At 45.8% G+C, this 21664-nt stretch overlaps 2 protein-coding genes across 2 annotated transcripts in view; both read left to right on the top strand.

Moving 5' to 3' along the window:
* The window catches only part of colgalt1a (collagen beta(1-O)galactosyltransferase 1a), a 28783-nt gene extending 13132 nt beyond the window's left edge, over nt 1-15651 (top strand). The window contains exons 2-12 of the mRNA XM_084145762.1: nt 513-623; nt 6464-6581; nt 7303-7437; nt 7609-7813; nt 10408-10527; nt 10825-10901; nt 11444-11550; nt 11802-11934; nt 13653-13780; nt 14203-14409; nt 14732-15651. Of these exons, the coding sequence (XP_084001888.1) occupies nt 513-623; nt 6464-6581; nt 7303-7437; nt 7609-7813; nt 10408-10527; nt 10825-10901; nt 11444-11550; nt 11802-11934; nt 13653-13780; nt 14203-14409; nt 14732-15002 (1612 nt within the window). The 3' untranslated portion in view covers nt 15003-15651. The remainder of the gene's footprint in view (nt 1-512; nt 624-6463; nt 6582-7302; nt 7438-7608; nt 7814-10407; nt 10528-10824; nt 10902-11443; nt 11551-11801; nt 11935-13652; nt 13781-14202; nt 14410-14731) is intronic.
* A 2170-nt stretch (nt 15652-17821) lies between these two features.
* The window catches only part of gmip (GEM interacting protein), a 51139-nt gene continuing 47296 nt past the window's right edge, over nt 17822-21664 (top strand). Inside the window, exon 1 of the mRNA XM_084145759.1 lies at nt 17822-18394. Coding sequence (XP_084001885.1) covers nt 18136-18394 — 259 coding nt within the window. The 5' untranslated portion in view covers nt 17822-18135. The remainder of the gene's footprint in view (nt 18395-21664) is intronic.

Raw genomic sequence — 21664 nt, 5'->3', positions numbered from 1 at the left:
ACAGAAAGAAGGAAGAGCTTGACGACGTGGTTTGAGGTGGAACCTCCGCAGAATGGAATCAGGCACGCAAACTGTCAGTGTGGCACAATAACTCTCTCAAACACACACACACACACACACACAGTCCTTCTTTTCAGTAGCTACTAACCATAAAGTTTCACTTCCCCAGTATTCTTGCTTATTTAGTATATTTTCTTCTATTTAGTAACCCGGCAAGGATGTGTGATGGATATTAGAGCTGCTATGGTATGGGTGTACAACATGCTTGTATGGAATTCAATGCTGGAGACAGTATCCCACAGCTCCTGACAATAGACCACAATGAAGTGAACACTGAAGTACTGTCATCTGAGCCCTGATATGATCTTTCATGTTCACTGTGTCTACTTTACTCAGGTCTACTTCCAATTCCACGTCTCCTATAAACGTGTTACCCTTAAACTGTTGACCGGAAAAGGAAAATATGAATCATACCTGTAATAATAATGTGTCTCTGTCTCCGTGTTGCACAGGGTAGCGACGGACCACAATGTGGACAACACTACAGCCATCCTGCGTGACTGGCTCGTCAAGGTCCAAAAACTCTACCACTATGTGGAGTGGAGGCCGCAGGAGGAGCCCACGTGAGTTCCTCTCATGTTCACTTTATAAACTGTGTGTCTTTCTGTATCTATCTGTGTCATTTATACAGGAGAGTTAACACTTTACATTTATAAGTCATTTATAGATAGTTAATATGTGATTTATAAACTACATATTAACTAATAATTACAAATTACGTATAAACCCTTAATATCCTCCTTAAAGACACCTTAATGTGTAGTGTTACGGAGAGGCACCTTCATGTAAAGTGTTACGGAGAGGCACCTTAATGTGTAGTGTTACGGAGAGGCACCTTAATGTAAAGTGTTACGGAGAGGCACCTTCATGTAAAGTGTTACGGAGAGGCACCTTAATGTAAAGTGTTACGGAGAGGCACCTTAATGTAAAGTGTTACGGAGAGGCACCTTAATGTAAAGTGTTACGGAGAGGCACCTTAATGTAAAGTGTTACGGAGAGGCACCTTAATGTAAAGTGTTACGGAGAGGCACCTTAATGTAAAGTGTTACGGAGAGGCACCTTAATGTAAAGTGTTACGGAGAGGCACCTTAATGTAAAGTGTTACGGAGAGGCACCTTAATGTAAAGTGTTACGGAGAGGCACCTTAATGTAAAGTGTTACGGAGAGGCACCTTAATGTAAAGTGTTACAGAGAGGCACCTTAATGTAAAGTGTTACGGAGAGGCACCTTAATGTAAAGTGTTACGGAGAGGCACCTTAAAGCGGCAATCAGCGGTAAAAACAATAACAAAGCGTCCTCCCCTCCCCTGTTTCGGTATAAAGCTGAGGGATGGGACTGGAGAAATATAACCACTCAAATTTATAGACAGAGCTATGGATGCAAGGACTGACCATTCATTATATCAACATTATAGTTTTAACCATGTCGTGAGACTATATAGTGTTACATTTGCTTTGTGTACAAACATTGGAGTAAAACAAGCTTATATTTTGGGTTCTGATGGGGTACGACTGTTGAACTAAGCTAACCATTGATTCTTGAAGAATATAGGCTAATTTATAAATGCCTCATATTTATAAATTAGCCTATATTCCACAATAATCAATGGGTATGTCAGGGCGTGTTGTAGGTGTAATGTAGGAATCAAACGCAGGACTCAGACTGAATGTTCCAAAGGCTGTATTACTGGCCAAACTAAGGCAACAGGACAACTTAGCCCGAAAGCGAAAAAACACGCACGAAGGCGAAAGGTAATTGCGCACAAACAGGTGCGACAAAATGTAACTGTGCACACACAGGTGCGAAAATGCTCCAGCGCAGTGGAGAATAAGCTCAACCGAGCAAAACACAATACTGACGGAAATAATTACACACAACACTAGACAAACACAACGAGAAACTTATAGGACACTAATTACGCCAAAACAGAAACAGGTGTGGAAACAAACAGACAAAAGCAAACGAACATGAAACATATAGCGGTGGCAGCTAGAATTCCGGAGACGACGAACGCCGAAACCTGCCCGAACAAGGGAGAGAGGCAGCCTCGGCCGAAACCGTGACAGTACCCCCCCCCTTGACGCGCGGTGAGGCTCACCGAGACCCCCAACCGCTCCATAAACGCTCTCCAGACTCTGGAGGTGAATTGGGGACCCCGATCAGCCACAATGTCCTCGGGTACCCCGTAGTGCCGGAACACATGGGTAAACAGTGCCTCGGCAGTTTGTAGGGCAGTAGGAAGACCCGGCATGGGGAGCAAACGACAGGCCTTAGGGAACCGGTCCACAACGACCAGGATGGTAGTATTCCCTTGGGAGAGGGGAAGGTCTGTTATAAAGTCCACTGAGAGGTGGGACCATGGTCGTTGTGGAACGGGCAGGGGTAGCAACTTACCCCTAGGTAGATGTCTAGGCGCCTTACACTGGGCGCACACCGAGCAGGAGGAAACATAAACCCTCACATCCCTTGCCAACGTGGGCCACCAGTACTTGGCGCTAAGACAGTGCACTGTCCGGCCGATACCCGGATGTCCAGAGGAGGGTGACGTGTGAGCCCAATAGATCAATCGATCCCGAACCTCGAGCGGAACGTACTTCCGACCCTCCGGGCACTGTGGTGGACTAGGGTCAGTGCGTAACGCCCGCTCGAGTTCAGCATCGACCTCCCACACTACCGGTGCCACCAGACACGACTCAGGCAGTATGGGAGTGGGCTCCACGGACCTCTCCTCCGTGTCATACCGCCGAGACAGCGCATCTGCCTTGCCATTCTGTGACCCAGGGATGTACGTGATCTTAAAAGTAAACCTGGTCAAGAACATACTCCATCTTGCCTGGCGAGGGTTCAGCCTCCTCGCCGCCCGGATGTACTCCAGGTTACGGTGGTCCGTCAAAATGAGGAAAGGGTGTTGAGCCCCCTCAAGCCAGTGCCTCCACACCTTTAGAGCCTGTACCACGGCTAACAGCTCCCTGTCCCCTACGTCATAGTTCCGCTCCGCCGGACTGAGCTTCTTAGAATAAAAAGCACAGGGGCGGAGTTTAGGTGGCGCGCCAGACCGTTGTGAAAGCACGGCTCCTAAACCGGCCTCCGACGCGTCCACCTCTACCTGGAACGGCAAAGAGGGATCCGGATGTGCCAGCACCGGGGCCGAGGTAAACAGGTCCTTCAGCCTCCCAAACGCCCTGTCCGCCTCGGCCGACCACTGCAGACGCACCGGACCCCCCTTCAACAGAGACGTGATGGGAGCTGCCACCTGTCCAAAACCCCGGATAAACCTCCTGTAGTAATTTGCAAACCCCAAAAACTGCTGCACCTCCTTCACAGTGGTTGGTGTTTGCCAATTACGCACGGCCGACACCCGGTCTACCTCCATCTTCACCCCTGACGCAGACAACTGATAACCCAAAAAGGAGACCGACTCCTGGAAAAACAGACACTTCTCTGCCTTCACATACAGGTCGTGCTCCACCAGCCTCCGCAACACTCTGCGCACCAGGGCCACATGCTCGACACGGGTAGGTGAGTACACGAGAATGTCATCAATGTACACCACCACCCCCTGCCCCTGCATGTCCCTGAAGATCTCATCCACAAATGATTGGAAAACTGACGGAGCGTTCATCAACCCGTATGGCATGACCAGATACTCGTAATGGCCCGAGGTGGTACTAAAGGCTGTTTTCCATTCATCACCCTCCCTGATGCGCACCAAGTTGTACGCGCTCCTGAGATCTAATTTCGTGAAGAAACGCGCCCCATGCAACGACTCTGTCATGGTCGCAATCAGCGGGAGTGGATAACTATACTTCACCGTAATCTGATTGAGACCACGGTAATCGATGCACGGGCGCAAACCACCATCCTTTTTCTTCACGAAAAAGAAACTCGAGGACGCGGGGGAAGTGGAAGGCCGTATGTATCCTTGTCTCAGCGATTCGTCTATGTAAATCTCCATAGCTTTCTTCTCCTCCTGAGACAGAGGATACACATGGCTCCGTGGGAGCGCAGCTCCTGCCTGGAGGTCTATCGCACAATCCCCCTGCCTATGGGGTGGCAACCGCGTCACCCTCGCCTTACTAAACGCAATAGCCAAATCCCCATACTCAGGTGGAACGTGCAATGCGGGCACCTGGTTTGGACTCTCCACCGAGGTAGCCCCTACGGAAACGCCCAAACATCTACCCACACACTGAGCAGACCACTCCATCAGAGCCCTCTCCTGCCACGAAATAGCTGGGTTATGGGTACTCAACCAGGGCATGCCCAGCACCACCGGATACGCAGGAGAGTCAATCAGGAACAGCTGAATCATCTCCTGATGATCCCCCTGCGCACACATCCTAAGTGGCGCCGTGACCTCCCTGATTAAGCCCGTACCCAACGGACGACTATCTAGGGCGTGAACGGGAAAAGGAACATCAACAGGAATGAGGGGAATCCCTAACGCTAAACAAAACTTTTTATCAATAAAATTCCCAGCCGCGCCTGAATCTACCAGCGCCTTATGCTGGGAATGAGGTGCTACCTGTGGAAAACGTACAGGCATACAAAAATGGGCAGCAGTGAGCTCTGGGTGAGTGGGGCGCCTACTCACCTGGAGGGAATCCCCAGTGCGGGACCTGTCGTCATCTCCCCTAGGAGGCCATCCCCAGCACCTAGCCGCGGTGTGTCCTCCCCGACCACAGTTGGTGCAGTGGATGGACCCCCTAGCCTGCCGACTCCTCCTCTCTCTAGCGCCAGCGCCCCCGAGCTCCATAGGACACGGCTCGGAGGCGCTGGAGGGTGAAATGGACGGACCCTCCGCAGGACGTCCGCGGGTAGCCAGTAGGTTATCCAGCCTGATGGACATGTCAACCAGTTGGTCGAAAGAGAGGCTGGTGTCCCTACAAGCCAGCTCCCGACGGACGTCCTCTCGTAGGCTACATCTGTATAGATCGATGAGGGCCCGATCATTCCACCCTGCATCTGCCGCTAGAGTACGGAATTCGAGCGCGAATTCCTGGGCACTTCTCCTCCCCTGCCGGAGGAAGACCAGACGCTCCCCCGCCGCTTTCCCCTCCGGGGGATGGTCAAACACCGCCCTGAAGCGGCGGGAGAACTCGTTGTAAGTAATCGTCGTGGCGTCGATCTTCCTCCACTCCGCGTTGGCCCACTCCAACGCTTTTCCGGCCAGGCAGGAGATCAGGGCGGACACGCTCTCATGCCCTGAAGGTGCCGGGTGCACTGTGGCCAGGTATAGCTCCACCTGGAGTAGGAATCCCTGACACCCAGCCGCGGTTCCGTCGTAGGCCCTCGGGAGAGATAGTCGGACTCCTCGAGGTTCCGGCGCTGGAATGGGCGGGCTGGCCGATGGTGCTGGCAGGGCGGGAGGCGGTGGAGGCGTACCCCAGCCTCGAAGGGTGGAAATCACCTCCTGCAGGGCGGTCCCCATCTGCAGGAGCTGCTCTTGTTGGTCCCGAACCTGGGCCTCCAGTCTCGTCTGGGCTGCTTCGGCTCCTGCTGATTCCATTGATGGTGTGTAATTCTGTCAGGGCGTGTTGTAGGTGTAATGTAGGAATCAAACGCAGGACTCAGACTGAATGTTCCAAAGGCTGTATTACTGGCCAAACTAAGGCAACAGGACAACTTAGCCCGAAAGCGAAAAAACACGCACGAAGGCGAAAGGTAATTGCGCACAAACAGGTGCGACAAAATGTAACTGTGCACACACAGGTGCGAAAATGCTCCAGCGCAGTGGAGAATAAGCTCAACCGAGCAAAACACAATACTGACGGAAATAATTACACACAACACTAGACAAACACAACGAGAAACTTATAGGACACTAATTACGCCAAAACAGAAACAGGTGTGGAAACAAACAGACAAAAGCAAACGAACATGAAACATATAGCGGTGGCAGCTAGAATTCCGGAGACGACGAACGCCGAAACCTGCCCGAACAAGGGAGAGAGGCAGCCTCGGCCGAAACCGTGACAGGGTAAGCCTACATATCATTAATTCATTAATTTATAAGTCCAAAAAGTGATGTTGCAACTGCTGATTGCCCCTTTAATGTAAAGTGATACAAAGAGGCACCTGAATGTAACGTGTCACCGGAGAGGCACCTGAATGTAACGTGTCACTGGAGAGGCACCTGAATGTAACGTGTCACCGGAGAGGCACCTGAATGTAACGTGTCACTGGAGAGGCACCTGAATGTAACGTGTCACTGGAGAGGCACCTGAATGTAACGTGTCACTGGAGAGGCACCTGAATGTAACGTGTCACTGGAGAGGCACCTGAATGTAACGTGTCACCGGAGAGGCACCTGAATGTAAAGTGTTACAGAGAGGCACCTTGCTGTAAATTGTTCCCAGAGAGGAGGTACTGAATGTCCTGTTTGTTTATGTTTGTCACTCAGAGAGTACCAGGATGCAGACAGCCCGAAGCAGTGGACCAACCTCCGCTACGCACACGTGATGAAGCTGCGGCAGGCAGCACTGGACTCCGCGAGAGAGATGTGGGCAGACTACTTCATGGTACTTCTTTCTCCAGTCTCCATGACGACCCCACCCTCTTTTACAGATAAACAGGGTGCATCCCAAACGGCACCCTATTCCCTACATAGTGCACTACTTTTGACCAGTGGGCCCTGTCTTTCTCCACGACGTCCCGCCCTATTTTACAGAGATGCAGAGTTCTCCTTTTTAGAACAATAAAGCAATAAGAGAACAGCAGGAGTCATGTTTTCCTATCTCACTTCTGGTTTAGAGTAAACCAATTCATCTGGCTTGGTGATACTATTTACCATTCTGGAACAAACCTGGCAGAATCTTAGATATGACAGCTTTGAGTTCTATTCTTTCACCCCTAAGTGTAGACACATTGTCCAGGACTCGCAGGGGTATAATTTTGGGATGGCGTGAAAACGCAGATGAGGTAGTTTTGTTCTTTAAATGTGCCTGTTGTCTTCAGTAATGTTGTGCAATTAGAACTGGGTTAAAATAGAGCAGCTAAAGTTTATGAAAGACAACAAATACTATTTGAACCCAGGTCTGTGGCCAATGCTGCCTCCTCATTCTAACACTGATTCTGGTGGCTGGACCGCTACAATGACATTGTTTAAAGTGTCACTAGAGAGGTTTGGTGTTGCAGAGTGATGTTTAAAGCTGGAAGAGGATAAAGTGTCTCACTGTTCCCTCTCCCTTCCTTTGCTCAGTTCCATCACACTCACACGCTCTTCCACTCTCCCCTGTCTAGGTGGTGGACTGTGATAACCTATTGACCAATCCTAATGTGCTGTGGAAGCTCATCAAGGAGAACAAGACCATTGTAGCTCCCATGTTAGAGTCCCGTGCAGCCTACTCCAACTTCTGGTGTGGCATGACCTCCCAGGTACGGTACTCTATTTGTGTGGGTGGGTGTGTGTGCATGCGTGCGTGCGGTCGTGTCCTCCCAGATACTTTGTGTGCATTAAAACGAGAGCACAATCACCTTGATTGAAACGCTTAGAAGTGCTCATCGTATTCTAAACACTTCTCCCTCGTCTCTCTCTTCCTCCTCCAGGGCTACTATAAGCGCACCCCGGCTTACATCCCTATGAGAAAGCAGGTGCGTAAGGGATGCTTCGCGGTTCCCATGGTGCACTCCACCTTCCTGATTGACCTGAGGAAGGAGTCGTCACGCCAGCTGGCCTTCCACCCCCCTCACCCAGACTACAGCTGGGCCTTCGATGACATCATTGTCTTCGCCTTCTCCGCTCGCATGGCAGGTACTGTTAACATGTTCTCTCTCTTTTGTCCTGTTTAGTAGCTTTCATATACAATACAGCATGATAATGATTTGGTACACTTCATTGTGTTTGCCATCTACGCTCGCATGGCAGGTAGGCCTACTGCTGTTATTATGTTCACATGGCAGGTAGGCCTACTGCTGTTATTCTGTTTACATGGCAAGTAGGTCTACTGCTGTTATTCTGTTTACATGGCAGGTAGGCCTACTGCTGTTATTCTGTTTTACATGGCAGGTAGGCCTGCTGTTATTCTGTTTTACATGGCAGGTAGGCCTACTGTTATTCTGTTTTACATGGCAGGTAGGCCTACTGCTGTTATTCTGTTTTACATGGCAGGTAGGCCTACTGTTATTCTGTTTTACATGGCAGCTAGGCCTACTGCTGGTATTCTGTTTTACATGGCAGGTAGGCCTACTGTTATTCTGTTTTACATGGCAGGTAGGCCTACTGCAGTTATTCTGTTTTACATGGCAGCTAGGCCTACTGCTGGTATTCTGTTTTACATGGCAGGTAGGCCTACTGTTATTCTGTTTTACATGGCAGGTAGGCCTACTGCGGTTATTCTGTTTTACATGGCAGCTAGGCCTACTGCTGGTATTCTGTTTTACATGGCAGGTAGGCCTACTGTTATTCTGTTTTACATGGCAGGTAGGCCTACTGTTATTCTGTTTTACATGGCAGGTAGGTCTACTGCTGCTATTCTGTTCACATGGCAGGTAGGCCTACTGCTGTTATTCTGTTTTACATGGCAGGTAGGACCTACTGCGGTTATTCTGTTTTACATGGCAGGTAGGCCTACTGTTATTCTGTTTTACATGGCAGGTAGGCCTACTGTTATTCTGTTTTACATGGCAGGTAGGCCTACTGCTGTTATTCTGTTCACATGGCAGGTAGGCCTACTGCTGTTATTCTGTTTTACATGGCAGGTAGGACCTACTGCGGTTATTCTGTTTTACATGGCAGGTAGGACCTACTGCGGTTATTCTGTTTTACATGGCAGGTAGGCCTACTGCTGTTATTCTGTTCACATGGCAGGTAGGCCTACTGCTGTTATTCTGTTTTACATGGCAGGTAGGACCTACTGCGGTTATTCTGTTTTACATGGCAGGTATGACCTACTGCTGGTATTCTGTTTTACATGGCAGGTAGGACCTACTGCGGTTATTCTGTTTTACATGGCAGGTAGGACCTACTGCGGTTATTCTGTTTTACATGGCAGGTAGGCCTACTGCTGTTATTCTGTTCACATGGCAGGTAGGCCTACTGCTGTTATTCTGTTTTAAATGGCAGGTAGGCCTACTGTTATTCTGTTTTACATGGCAGGTAGGCCTACTGCTGTTATTCTGTTCACATGGCAGCTAGGCCTACTGCTGTTATTCTGTTTTACATGGCAGGTAGGCCTACTGTTATTCTGTTTTACATTACATTTACATTTTACATTTTAGTCATTTAGCAGACGCTCTTATCCAGAGCGACTTACAGTTAGTGAGTGCATACATTATTTTTTATTTTTCATACTGGCCCACCGTGGGAATCGAACCCACAACCCTGGCGTCGCAAACGCCATGCTCTACCAACTGAGCTACACCCCTACACACTTCCATGGCAGGTAGGCCTACTGCTGTTATTCTGTTCACATGGCAGCTAGGCCTACTGCTGTTATTCTGTTTTACATGGCAGGTAGGCCTACTGTTATTCTATTTTACATGGCAGGTAGGCCTACTGCTGTTATTCTGTTTGACATGGCAGGTAGGCCTACTGCTGTTATTCTGTTTTACATGGCAGGTAGACCTACTGCTGTTATTCTGTTTTACATGGAAGGTAGGCCTACTGCTGTTATTCTGTTTTACATGGCAGGTAGGCCTGCTGTTATTCTGTTTTACATTGCAGGTAGGTCTACTGCTGTTATTCTGTTTTACATGGCAGGTAGTCCTACTGCTGTTATTCTGTTTTACATGGCAGGTAGGCCTACTGCGGTTATTCTGTTTTACATGGCAGGTAGGCCTACTGCTGTTATTCTGTTTTACATGGCAGATAGGTTTACTGTGGTAATTCAGAATGGCTGCCTTTTAGATCTGAGTTTTCCACAACAGTAATGAATAAGATTATATGGACAGGGAGGACCTGTTTCTAGATCAGCTCTTCGACTCCGAGGCACTTTGTGAATAGGCCGAGGCTACAACTATGTAGTTTTGGCCTCTGCCCCCGTACCGCCCCTCTGGAAACCTCTTTCTCAAATCTAAGGATCTGAGTCACGTTCTGCGCATGTGTTTGTTTTGCTGAATTCCTGGGGGTTTAACGGACAGTGGTGAGTTCCCAGAGTCTGTTTGTTCTAATTCCATCCATGGACATAGTGTATGCTTTGTGTAAGATATCTTAATACACTTTTGCATAAATACATAAGTGTCATGTTTTTGTTTTGAAAGTTGATATTTTGAGGCGTGACACAAATAACCTCATCTACAGTGTGAATAGCCATAGCAAAGCCAAATGTAAATGTTTGTAGAAAACTTGTCGTTAATAACAAACTTCTCTTCTCCCTCTACACTCTACTCTTCCTCCGTCTTCCTCAGATGTGCAGATGTTCCTATGTAACAAAGAGACGTATGGGTATTTCCCTGTGCCACTGCGAGCCCACAACTCCCTGACAGACGAAGCAGACAGTTTCCTGCATTCCTTGTTGGAGGTCAATGGTGAGTGTTATGTCATATTGTCACAGGTCAAAAGGTAGTCGGCTCTCTCATGTCCATACTAGCATATACTAGCATCCGAATGGGCAAAACTGGTTGAAATGACGTCTTTTTGACATCTCACTTGGTTACCACTTAGAATGGATGCTCAATACATTGCTTCATTCTAAGTAGTATACCAGTGTGGATATCGGAACACAGCTGGAAGTTGGAGCTTTTCGCTCTTCTCTAACTAATGTTACTGGTCGGCATGTGAGAGTTGTTTATCATTCCTATCATTTTTCTCCTTTCTCACGTTAGTGCGGAACCCTCATGTGCTGCCCTCGGAGTACATCCCGGCCCCCAGAAAGATACAAGACAAACTGGGCTTTGATGAGGTGAGGATATGAGCCAGCTCAGAATATGGTTCTGAGTTCCTTATTGACCCCTACCCCCTAGGCCCACATTGTCAAATTCTTTCTATGGAGGCTGAGTGTCTGCGGGTTTTCACTCCTCCCTTGTACTTGATTGATCAGTTAAGGTCACTGATTAGTTAGGAATGCCCCTAGGTCTTAATTGGACACGATTGAAAGGAAATTAGAAACACCAGCAGACACTTGGCCCTCCATGGATTGAGTTTGACACCCCTGCCCTAGGCACTCCTGAAGATGTGTAAGGATCTAATGGGTTTAAGCAATAAGGCAATTGCTTCACCATGTCTTCTGGTAGGCTGGGTTGAATTGTCACCACATTTCATACACCTATCCAATTGTTTCCGAGTGTCTAAGCGTAGCTGGCGTTTTGGAATTTATCACTAGAATTCAAAATGTCTCTTTTGTACCCTTCAGCTTTAAATGTCTCCCTCTGTGGGTGTCATGTGGTATTGCATGTATTGACTCACTACCGTACAGTAAGGCCCGTGTATTGCGTGTGTGTGCAGGTGTTCATGATCAACCTAAAGAAACGGACCGACCGGCGGGATCGCATGCTGAGGACTCTGTATGAGCAAGAGATTGCCTGCAAGGTCATTCAAGCGGTAGACGGCAAGTAAGTTGACCCCTTTTTGAAGGCACTCTTCTCTCTGCATGTCATATACTTCATGTAGCGTTACAGATAGACTCAGTGATGGCACATCGTCATACACAGCAGAAGTTGCCCCACTGTTTATGATGTCTTTAAGCGATCAAAATGACCCCGTTATCTCTCTCTCCCTCTCTATTTGTGTCTCTCTCTTTATCTCTGTCTCTTTCTTTCTCCCTCAACCCCCTCTCTCCTGCCTCTCCCTCTTTCCCCCTCAGAGCAATGAACATCAGTGAGATCAATGCCCTGGGGATCCACATGCTACCAGGCTACAGTGATCCGTACCACGGCAGGCCCCTCACCAAGGGAGAGCTGGGCTGCTTCCTCTCACACTACAACATCTGGAAAGAGGTGTGAGCCCTGCAGTTGCAGGCCAGGGTAGTGTTCCGTAGGGAGAAAATGTTTAGAAACAGGGGAGGTACTACCTGAACTTGTCCAATAATAGTTTTGCTACGGTGTGCTCCTAATGAACACAGCAGGGTTGGGCTCAATTCATCATATTATTGAGAATGCCTCAAATTCCAATTCAATTCTTGAATTCAATTTGAATTTGAATTGAAGTAGTAAACCGGATACAGAATTGCAATTCAAATTTGAATTAAACGAAATAGAATTTCATTCAATAAAATTCAAATGCCTCTTCTATTCTACAGTACATCTTGTACATAAAACCTCAAACATGTAATGATATACAGTACCAGTCAAAAGTTTGGACACACCTACTCATTCCAGGGTTTGTCTTTATTTTTACTATGAAATAACACATATGGAATCATGTAGTAACCAAAAAAGTGTTAAACAAATCAATATATATTTTATATTTGAGATTCTTCAAATAGCCACGCTTTGCCTTGATGACAGCTTTGCACACTCTTGGCATTCTCTCAACCATCTTCACCTGGAATGCTTTTCCAATAGTCTTGAAGGAGTTCATATGCTGAGCACTTGTTGGCTGCTTTCCTTCACTCTGCGGTCCGACTCATCCCAAACCATCTCAATTGGGTTGAGGTCGGGGGATTGTGGAGGCCAGGTCATCTGATGCAGCACTCCATCACTCTCCTTCTTGGTCAAATAGCCCTTACACAGCCTAGAGGTGTGTTGGGTCATTGTCCTGTTGAAAAACAAATGATAGTCCTACTAAGTGCAAACCAGATGGGATGGTGTATCGCTGCAGAATGCTGTGGTAGCCATGCTGGTTAAGTGTGCCTTGAATTCTAAATAAATCACAGACAGTGTCACCAGCAAAGCACCCCCACACCATATCACCTCCTCCTCCATGCTTTACGGTGGGAAATACACATGCGGAGATCATCCGTTCACCCACACTGCGTCTCACAAAGCCACGGCGGTTGGAACCAAAAATCTCTCATTTGGACTCCAGGCCAAAGGACAAATTTCCATCGGTCCTCATGAAGCTGGTTGAGAGAATGTCAAGAGTGTGCAAAGCCGTCATCAAGGCAAAGGGTGGCTATGTTGACTGGTAGTGTACATGCAGGACAAACTCTTAAAATTAATGTTCAAGGAAAACAAAACCTGTAAGCGAATAACATTGAACAATAACATTGACCTGTATGCAAATAAGTTATTATATTTAATTAATCACTGAAACTTTGTTCAATTTGGGGAAAATACTATATTTCCCAGAATGTATTAGTTTAACCCTCAAGTTGACCCTGAGGCCTTCAAAAAGAAGCCAAATAAATGAAATGGTTGTTGGAAATATAATTAGCTATTCTAGTGATATATTCTTTGGTATCTTGAAGTGTGACCTGTCGGATTCAATGAAACTCTCATGTTCTATGACTGAGTGGTATTTCTTTGAATTGCACTGAATTAAATTATACTTCCTGTCAATCAAATTCAACATCCTGTAGGGTGTGGCCTATTCAATTAAAATGTCAACTCATGAGTTGAATGGGAGTCAATTCCAAAATTCTGAATTGAGCCCAACCCTGGAACACAGCCCTGGCTGTCACTCTCAGGTATAGATAGAGTGTACGACAGTTTCTTTGCGTCGTCTGAATGTGAGGGTCACTGTTTTCTCTCTGTCTATCTCTGTGTGTGTTCAGATCGCAGAGCGGGGTCTGAAGAGTTCCCTGGTGATCGAGGACGATCTGCGTTTCGAGGTCTTCTTCAAGCGACGCCTGATGAACCTGATGAGTGAAGTGGAGAGCCAGGGTCTAGACTGGGACCTGATGTGAGTGTTCCATACACTGGTCCACTAGTCTGACAGTGGCTCCACTCATAGAGATACATTAAATAACTGTTGTGTACTGATGACTGAAGTGGAGAGCCAGGGGCTAGACTGGGACCTGATGTAAGTGTTCGAAAGACTGTATATCATTCACTATACACACTGGATATCCTCTAGTCTAGGTCAGTGAGTCTCAACCTCTGGTCCGGGGACCGGCATTGGTCCCTGGCATGTCGCTGGCCGATCCCTCAGACATATGATACAGTATTTGGTTAGTTCTGAAGTGTTCATTGTAATGTTAGCAGTCCTTTTAAAAGAGTTAAGAACCCCTGTTCTAGCTTGCTGACTCAGCACTTACTGTCTACCCTTCCCATGTGGTGTAAACTTTCTTCATCTTTCTCTTCCCCAACTGTTCTTCCTCCCAGTTATATCGGCAGGAAGAGGATGCAGGTGGACCGCCCTGAGAAGTCTGTGCCCAATATACACAACCTGGTGGAGGCCGACTACTCCTATTGGACGCTGGGCTATATGATGTCATTACAAGGAGCCCAGAAGCTGCTGAGGGCAGAGCCGTTGAAGAGGATATTACCCGTAGATGAGTTCCTCCCTGTCATGTTCAATAAACACCCTGTGTAAGTTTACCCCTATCTGTCGCACGCTTTCTCTCTGTGTCTTTCTGTCGCCTGTCTCTCCAGGTAAATCTCAAAAGTATTTTGAGTCCTCTCTTCTCGCCTCCTTTTCAAAGCAACAGCAGGAAACGAAGGGAGCATCAGAGGAGAAAGATATTCTCTTCCGAAGCTCCCTTCACTCCCCTTCACGGTTTGAGGAGGCGGCGAGGAGAGAAGAGACAAGGAATCAAGGAAAAGACTTGAGATTCACCCCTTTTCACCTAGTCCTCTTTTCAATGTATCCCTTGACATCTGTATCTCCTCTCTCTCTTACCTCTCTCTCCAGCACGGACTACATGGAGCAGTTTGAGGAGCGGGACCTGAAGGCCTTCTCGGCCGAGCCTCTGCTAGTGTTCCCCACTCACTATACAGGAGACGCGGGCTACATCAGCGACACAGAGACCTCCGTGGTGTGGGACAACGAGAAGGTGCGTACGGACTGGGACCGGGCCCGCTCGGGGAAGACCCAGGAGCAGGCGGAGATCAGCACCGAGGCCCAGAACTCTGACGTACTCCAGTCACCTCTGGACAGCACAGCCACACGGGACGAACTATGAGAGGAGAGGGGGTGGAGAGGAAGGGGATGGGGTTGGCGATGGAGGATGGATGGAGAGATTTGCTGAAGATTAAGAACCACCATGAGTGATGTGAACCACCATGGGTTTTTTTTTAAGTCGTTTTTGTATGTTTTAGCCCCCTTTCTTTGCATCATTGCAGTGACATGATGTACAGTACGCAGGCACCTGTTTTTGTTTTGTTTTTTAACCAAAGATGACAAGTTAAATAAGGGATCGGTTGCATTCTTTTAGCATTCTTTTTCTTCCATTTTCTTTTTAATTTCAGAGATATGTTCGACTCACTTTTTTTTTGCTACATTTACAAGACCCAAATGCAGGGTGGGATCTGCATGTCTACAGTGATCTGGTTGGACTGTCTGTTACATTTCAGTGATGTGATTGGCCTGTGAACTGGAACTTTGTTTCTGATTGGTCACTACCATGCCTCAAGTGCCTTATAGCCTAGTTCATCATGCCAAATCTCACAACTGACCCGAGTAGACCTTGTCACCTCTAGAATTAATAATTCATGTATTAATTGTTAATTAATTAATGTGTGTTTATGTACTATAACAGTGTACTGTAGCAGTCTTTGAAAGGATTGTAAAATACAAGCATCTGCATGCTTTTGGAGATGGCTTTAAGATTATCTTTTTCATTTGTTCATTTTTAAACTATAGGTAGACCTAACATATTTTGCATCAATTAGAGATTTATGCTTGAAATTTGTGTGCTGCTTCGCAAACGAGTCCCATAGATTTAACGAAACCTCACCAAGGAGCTCAAAGTCATATCATATGACATATGAGATTAATACCAAAACAGTAGTAATTAAAAAGCAACATCTCCCAAAGTTAATGACTTGGCTACCCGCCCTCCCTGTCATGCCCTAACCATTGAGCAACAGTAGTGCTCTTTATAGCAGTGGAGTACGTCTTCTTAAAAACCAACAGCTCCCAATGTTAATAAATATGGGTAGAATCGTAACTTCCACTTAAGTCAAATCTTCCTCATCTCTTAATTGACATCAATGCATCACTACAAGTGCAAATTCGACTTAAGTGGACGTTAGGATTCACCACTATCCGCCTCCCCTGTCAGTCCATGGCCATTGAGTTACAGTAGAGCTGTTTATAGCAGTGGAGTACTCCTTTCCCCCACTTGCCACCTCTGGTCTGTTTCCAGGCTAATGCCGTCTCGCCTTCACACAGAGCTATACGAGGGTCACATGTGGGAGTGACCACAGAGACCGCAGTAGACGCCTAACACTTTTGTGGTGGAGGAGGAGCCATGGAATTCCTCCCAGCCACATCCAAACTGGGTCGGTTGGACGGTCTGCGTTGCCACCTCGACCTCGCAGTTAAGCTAGAAAGTGTAAAGCAGAAACACTTTGGACCGTGTAGTATAGCAGTTAAATAGAAGCCTGTGTTTAACAGATAAGAGACAGAGCTTGGATGGATCGTCATGCTTTTGATATTTTAGTTATTTATTGCTGGCCTGTCAGAAGAGGTGTCCGTCTAGGGCATGGTTTCCCAAACTCGGTCCTGGGGCCCCTCCTGGGTGCACATTTTGGTTTTTGCCCTAGCACTAAACAGCGCATTCAAATAATCAAAGCTTGATGATGAGGTGATTATTAGAATCAGCTGCAAAAAACTAAACGTGCACCCAGGGGGGGCCCCAGGACCGAGTTTGGGAAACCCTGGTCTAGGGCACGTGTCCAACTCATTCCACGGAGGGCCGAGTGTCTGCGGGTTTTCACTCCTCCCTTGGACTTGATTGATGAATTAAGGTCACTAATTAGTAAGGAACTCCCCTCACCTGGTTGTCTAGGTCTTAATTGAAAGGAAAAACCAAAAACCAGTAGACACTAGGCCCTCCATGGAATGAGTTTGACACCCCTGGTCTAGGGGACCTCCCAAGGCGTTGGTTCTAGCTGTAGCCCTGCCTTCCAAGGCATTGTTGTAGCCGTTAGGTGGGAGATATTAAGATTCAGTTGAGACTCGCTCATAGTAGTCTAAGAGATTACATTGTCTGTCATAACAGTGTTTTTTTTGTAACTTCATACCAAATAATACAATATTTTGTTAAAAAAGAGTAATGATAATTGTGGTCTCCATTCCTCCAGATGGTCAAATTAGAGATTTCTCCATTTTACTTTGAGATTGATATGTCATGACCAAATTAGCTAGATGTTGAGCCACTGAAACCTTATCACAGTTATTTGTCTGTCTGTGATTATAGGGTTGTTGGGTGACAAATTGCCATCCCCCTCATATTCTGTGAAACAATTGTAGAGTTCCTTTTTACATGTGCCATAACTCCTCAGTGAACAAACTAACACAGAATTAAAAATAACTAACTATAGGATATCTATGCTTTCTACTTACCAACAAGTTACTAAAAATGGAAGCCTACAATCAGGAATTCTAAATCATTTTTAAAAAATCACTGTCTGCAAAATGGGAATAAGACATATCCGGATTAGACCTAGGCTAGGCCTACTCTGCTTCATGTGTGCTCTATAAACAAGCTATTTTGCTCCCAGTGTGATGGCCCGCGTAAATTGAACCTTGATAGGATTTGTGCCCCAAATCTTATTTTCAAATGGTTTATAAATCAAGATTATTATGTTTTAAGTGCGCTTGCGTGAAGTTCACAGCGCCTGCTTTTGTCATTAGCTACGACTATTGTATTTTCTATCCCTCAGAAAACCGATTAAAACCAGGGTTGAGATGACGTGAAGAATGTTGCGACATAGGAATGCGGTCGGACAAGATGCTTAGCGGAACAAGACCTTGTACACAGGGAGGGAAAACCCTAGTTGATAGACCTGAAAACATTGTTCTATGACACAGTTTTACTTCTCAAAGAGATTGAGGAAATCAGTCGGAGGGTATGAGACAACCGATAACGGCTGAGTGGGCTCTGGCCTAGGCTACAGGGATGCGCCAAGGACACTGCCTATCCAAACGGACAATTACAGACCTCTGTGGGAAATTGATTCTGAATGGTTTATGTTCTACATCGCATGAAATGGAACGATTTTTTTTTTTTGAATCAATATAGTTTACCACATTTTGAGCTAGGCTATTTGAATGCGTGTTAGCCTATTTTTTTTGTGTTGCGTGCCTAAATGGAATTAAGACAGCTAGAAATGTCTTTGTTGGAGTTGAATATACACATGAGCCAGCGGCGTAGTGTAAAACATACGCCTACTGAACCGGGAGAGAATGATTCTCATTTACCGGGAATGAACACCACACTTATCCCGTGTCAAAACGGTAGTGGTATTCATAGGATTAAATACTACGATATAACATGGACAGTGTCAAAACTCCGTGCAGTGGCGGAATGTCTGAGACAACTTCGGCTGCTCTTTGAGGACTGTTGCGGTAAGTCAATGGAACATATTTACGACTTTCACACACATGGTTTTCTTTGTAGGCCTAATGATTTACAGACAAGACGAATAGGCCTATGACTGTGCAGTTATCTCATCGTGTTATCAGAAGATTTTCGCGTCTGCCAAGGCATGCCACACATAGCCTAGTTCATGCGAGGACAAACAAAATGACTGTCTGGGAGACTCATGTGCGCTCTGAGACTAAGCTTCGTTCATGTCCTAGTCGGAACTAGGAAACTCAGAAATGTCAGACTTGCTAACTAGTTGTACTTATACACGTGCCGCAATCACCAGGAAGTCGGAAATGTCCGTTTCCTAGTTCCAACGAGCACCTGAACGCGGCATAATGCCGGGAAGGCTACACATCGTGACGTGTATCATTACGAGTCTTGCTGAATGATCCGTGTATTAGTGATAGGCTACACATTTCAAACCAATACGTTTTCTGCCAACTTTTTTTGTATATAGGCCTATGAAAGGTATTGCCGTCGTCAAATTTTTGTTTTACCAGAGAAGTTGGTTGGCCCTATAAGTTGATACATTGCTATGTTTTAATTTATAAAGCCATTTTACAAAAGTTCCGCTGTACCTAACATCATACTAATTTAGACATACGAGTTACCACACCCAGTCTCAGGGATGGCTAAGTCTGGAAATTCCTTTGGTCTCTACCAGGGAGCCTAAATCAGCTTAGTTTCCTTGCACCTTATTTGTGGAACAATCTCCAAATGTTCTTAAATTTGATGTTTCGGTGCCTCTAGGGCAATTCAGAAAGCTGATTGAGGACCTTATTACTGATGAATGTGTATGTTTTTTATGGCTGTTTTTCTTTCTGCTTGCATTTTGTATTTATATTGATGTGTATTTTCTGTCATTTATGTGAATCAGGGCTCATCTGTAAAAGATACCTTGGTCTAAGTATGACTCACTGATAAAATAAAAGTAAAAAATAAATAGTATACTTTTATTTCCGCCAACCGACCTAGTCATGATTGCGGTAAAGTTCTGCCTATGGCTTCATTGTCTTCCATGAGATAGCGCGTCGGATTCCGCCTGCAAAGGGTAATGGAATAGAGCAAAAGTAGTCTGGCTACTTTTGCCATCAGTGGAGGCTGTTGGAGGGGAGGACGGATCATAGCCTAATAATGGTTGGAATGGAGTGTAATGGCTGGAATCGAATTGTATCAAACAAACATGTTTTTTACTCTATTCCATCGATTATTATGAGCCGTCCTCTCCTCAGCAGCCTCCACTGGCTGCCATAACATTCGAAAATATTACACTTAGGTGACATCGTCTGCTGAACTCCATTTCTGCCTCAAAACTGTCTGAATTAATCAAAGCTAAAACAATAAATATGTCAATGTTTACGTTTACGTTTTTTTTGGTGAGGTAGTCTTGGTCGCCCCATTTTACGTCTAGCTAAGGATTATTGTGCTTCAATGAGCAGTAGTGAGTGCATGGGCTACTAGAGTGAGAACCATAGGTGCTTTTGCAGCATATGGCATATGCACTGTTTGCCATTAATTCATGCCCTTTTACCTTCCTCATTATTATTTGTGATTCTGCAACATGGAATTGTAACAGATGTGATTAAATGGAGTCCACAAAGGTTCATACTGTGTGGTAGGCTAATTGATTGCTTGTCAGCCAGCCTCAGTACAGCCTGCAGTGTATTTCTCAACCTTTATATTGCTTTAGTCAGTAAGCATGTAAAGAACAGAATTTGATTCAATCACATGAAGGACGAAACACTCAATGTACAGAAAATGATTAATACATTTGATTGAAGCAATAGTCCACTCGCGTGTGGTCAACTATTTCAGCACCGTTTTGCGCTGTTAAGCATGGGGTCTTGATAAATCAATCGATGTCAGATTTTTCTTTTCACCAAATCTCAATTTGGATATTGGTTAGGCCAGTGGTTCCCAAACTTTGAGGTCGGCAGGGGGAACGCGGGTGTCCGGCTTTAGGAACTCAGTACGGCTTTCAACTTACTCTTGAAAGTTGTAATAGTAGAATGTACAAGGTGCAATTTCGAAATTGGGTAGTGCATATCAGTTTTCCTCGTCATGTCAGTCATTGCATACCCTAGACAGCTATTTATAACTTGTCAGAAATGTCCAGATCAACTAGCCCATGTCAGCTAAAAAATTTTTTATGTAACATGTTGAAAAATATTATTTGTATTTTATTCTGTTTTATTTCCTTATATTCTTAGCCTACTAAAATATACACATTGTACAAAACATTAGGAACACCTGTTCTTTCCATGACAAAGACTCAATATTAGAAGGGTATTCCTAATGTTTTGTACTCCTATTGTATGTGTTGACTGTATCTTGTCTGTTTTAATTAACAAAATAACTATTGATTTTATGTGCATGCTGCAGCCATATAGGCTGCACAGAGCAGTAACATAATAAAATATGTTTTGTTTAGCTTTTCCCTCAACTTGTTTCTCTAACCTTATAGCAAGTCAAGCTAGCTTGCAGAGCAGCTAGCTATCTAGCTAGCTAGCTAAAAGCTAGGCTAGAATGAAGATTCCACCACAGACACAACAATGAGCCATTCTTCTTTGGGGTTTAACAGCGGTTGGCATCCAATATGTTGCATTACCGCCACCAACTGCACTATAATATAAATCCATTATACTTTGTGATACAAAAAAAAAAAAAAAAACTAATAAAAAGAATAATAATAAATAAAAAAAACAGTTCCAACTAACCCTACACTCATTAAAAACCCACTACCCCATTCCACTACTTTGACCCTATCTGCTTCTGCACCATGCCAACGGCCTGGGAGGACGGGACACCACCACTCAACACACCCTGTAACTCTTCTGAAGTCAAATCTCGTATACTCAAATACTTATCTTCAGCTGCCACCACAACATCTATTTTCTGTGATTTACGTTCCATTTCTGCGGTACAGTTGATAACCATTGCTATGAACACTTAGAAGCCAACCTTACTGAATCATATATCACTCATTGGCTTACCCCTCTGTGCTGGCACAGATCTACTACTCACAAGGATCCTCTCAGGATCCCTCACCCTTGACCCATCCTCCTCTACTTTCTTCACTGCCTCAGCATATGACACCTTCTACACTACTCTGACTCTAGCCACCTCAACCTGCCTCTCTCCCACCGGACACTTCCGATCCCCAGCAACATGGGCATCCCTACAGTTGACACACACAATTTTATCCACCGAAACTACACAATCCTCTATCCCATGCCCTCCTGTACATT

The sequence above is a fragment of the Coregonus lavaretus genome, assembly GCF_964263955.1.
Source record: "Coregonus lavaretus genome assembly, chromosome: 28".
NCBI lineage: Eukaryota > Metazoa > Chordata > Actinopteri > Salmoniformes > Salmonidae > Coregonus > Coregonus lavaretus.
The sequence above is the reverse complement of the archived record's forward strand: the minus strand, read 5'-3'. Positions and strand labels throughout refer to the sequence as shown.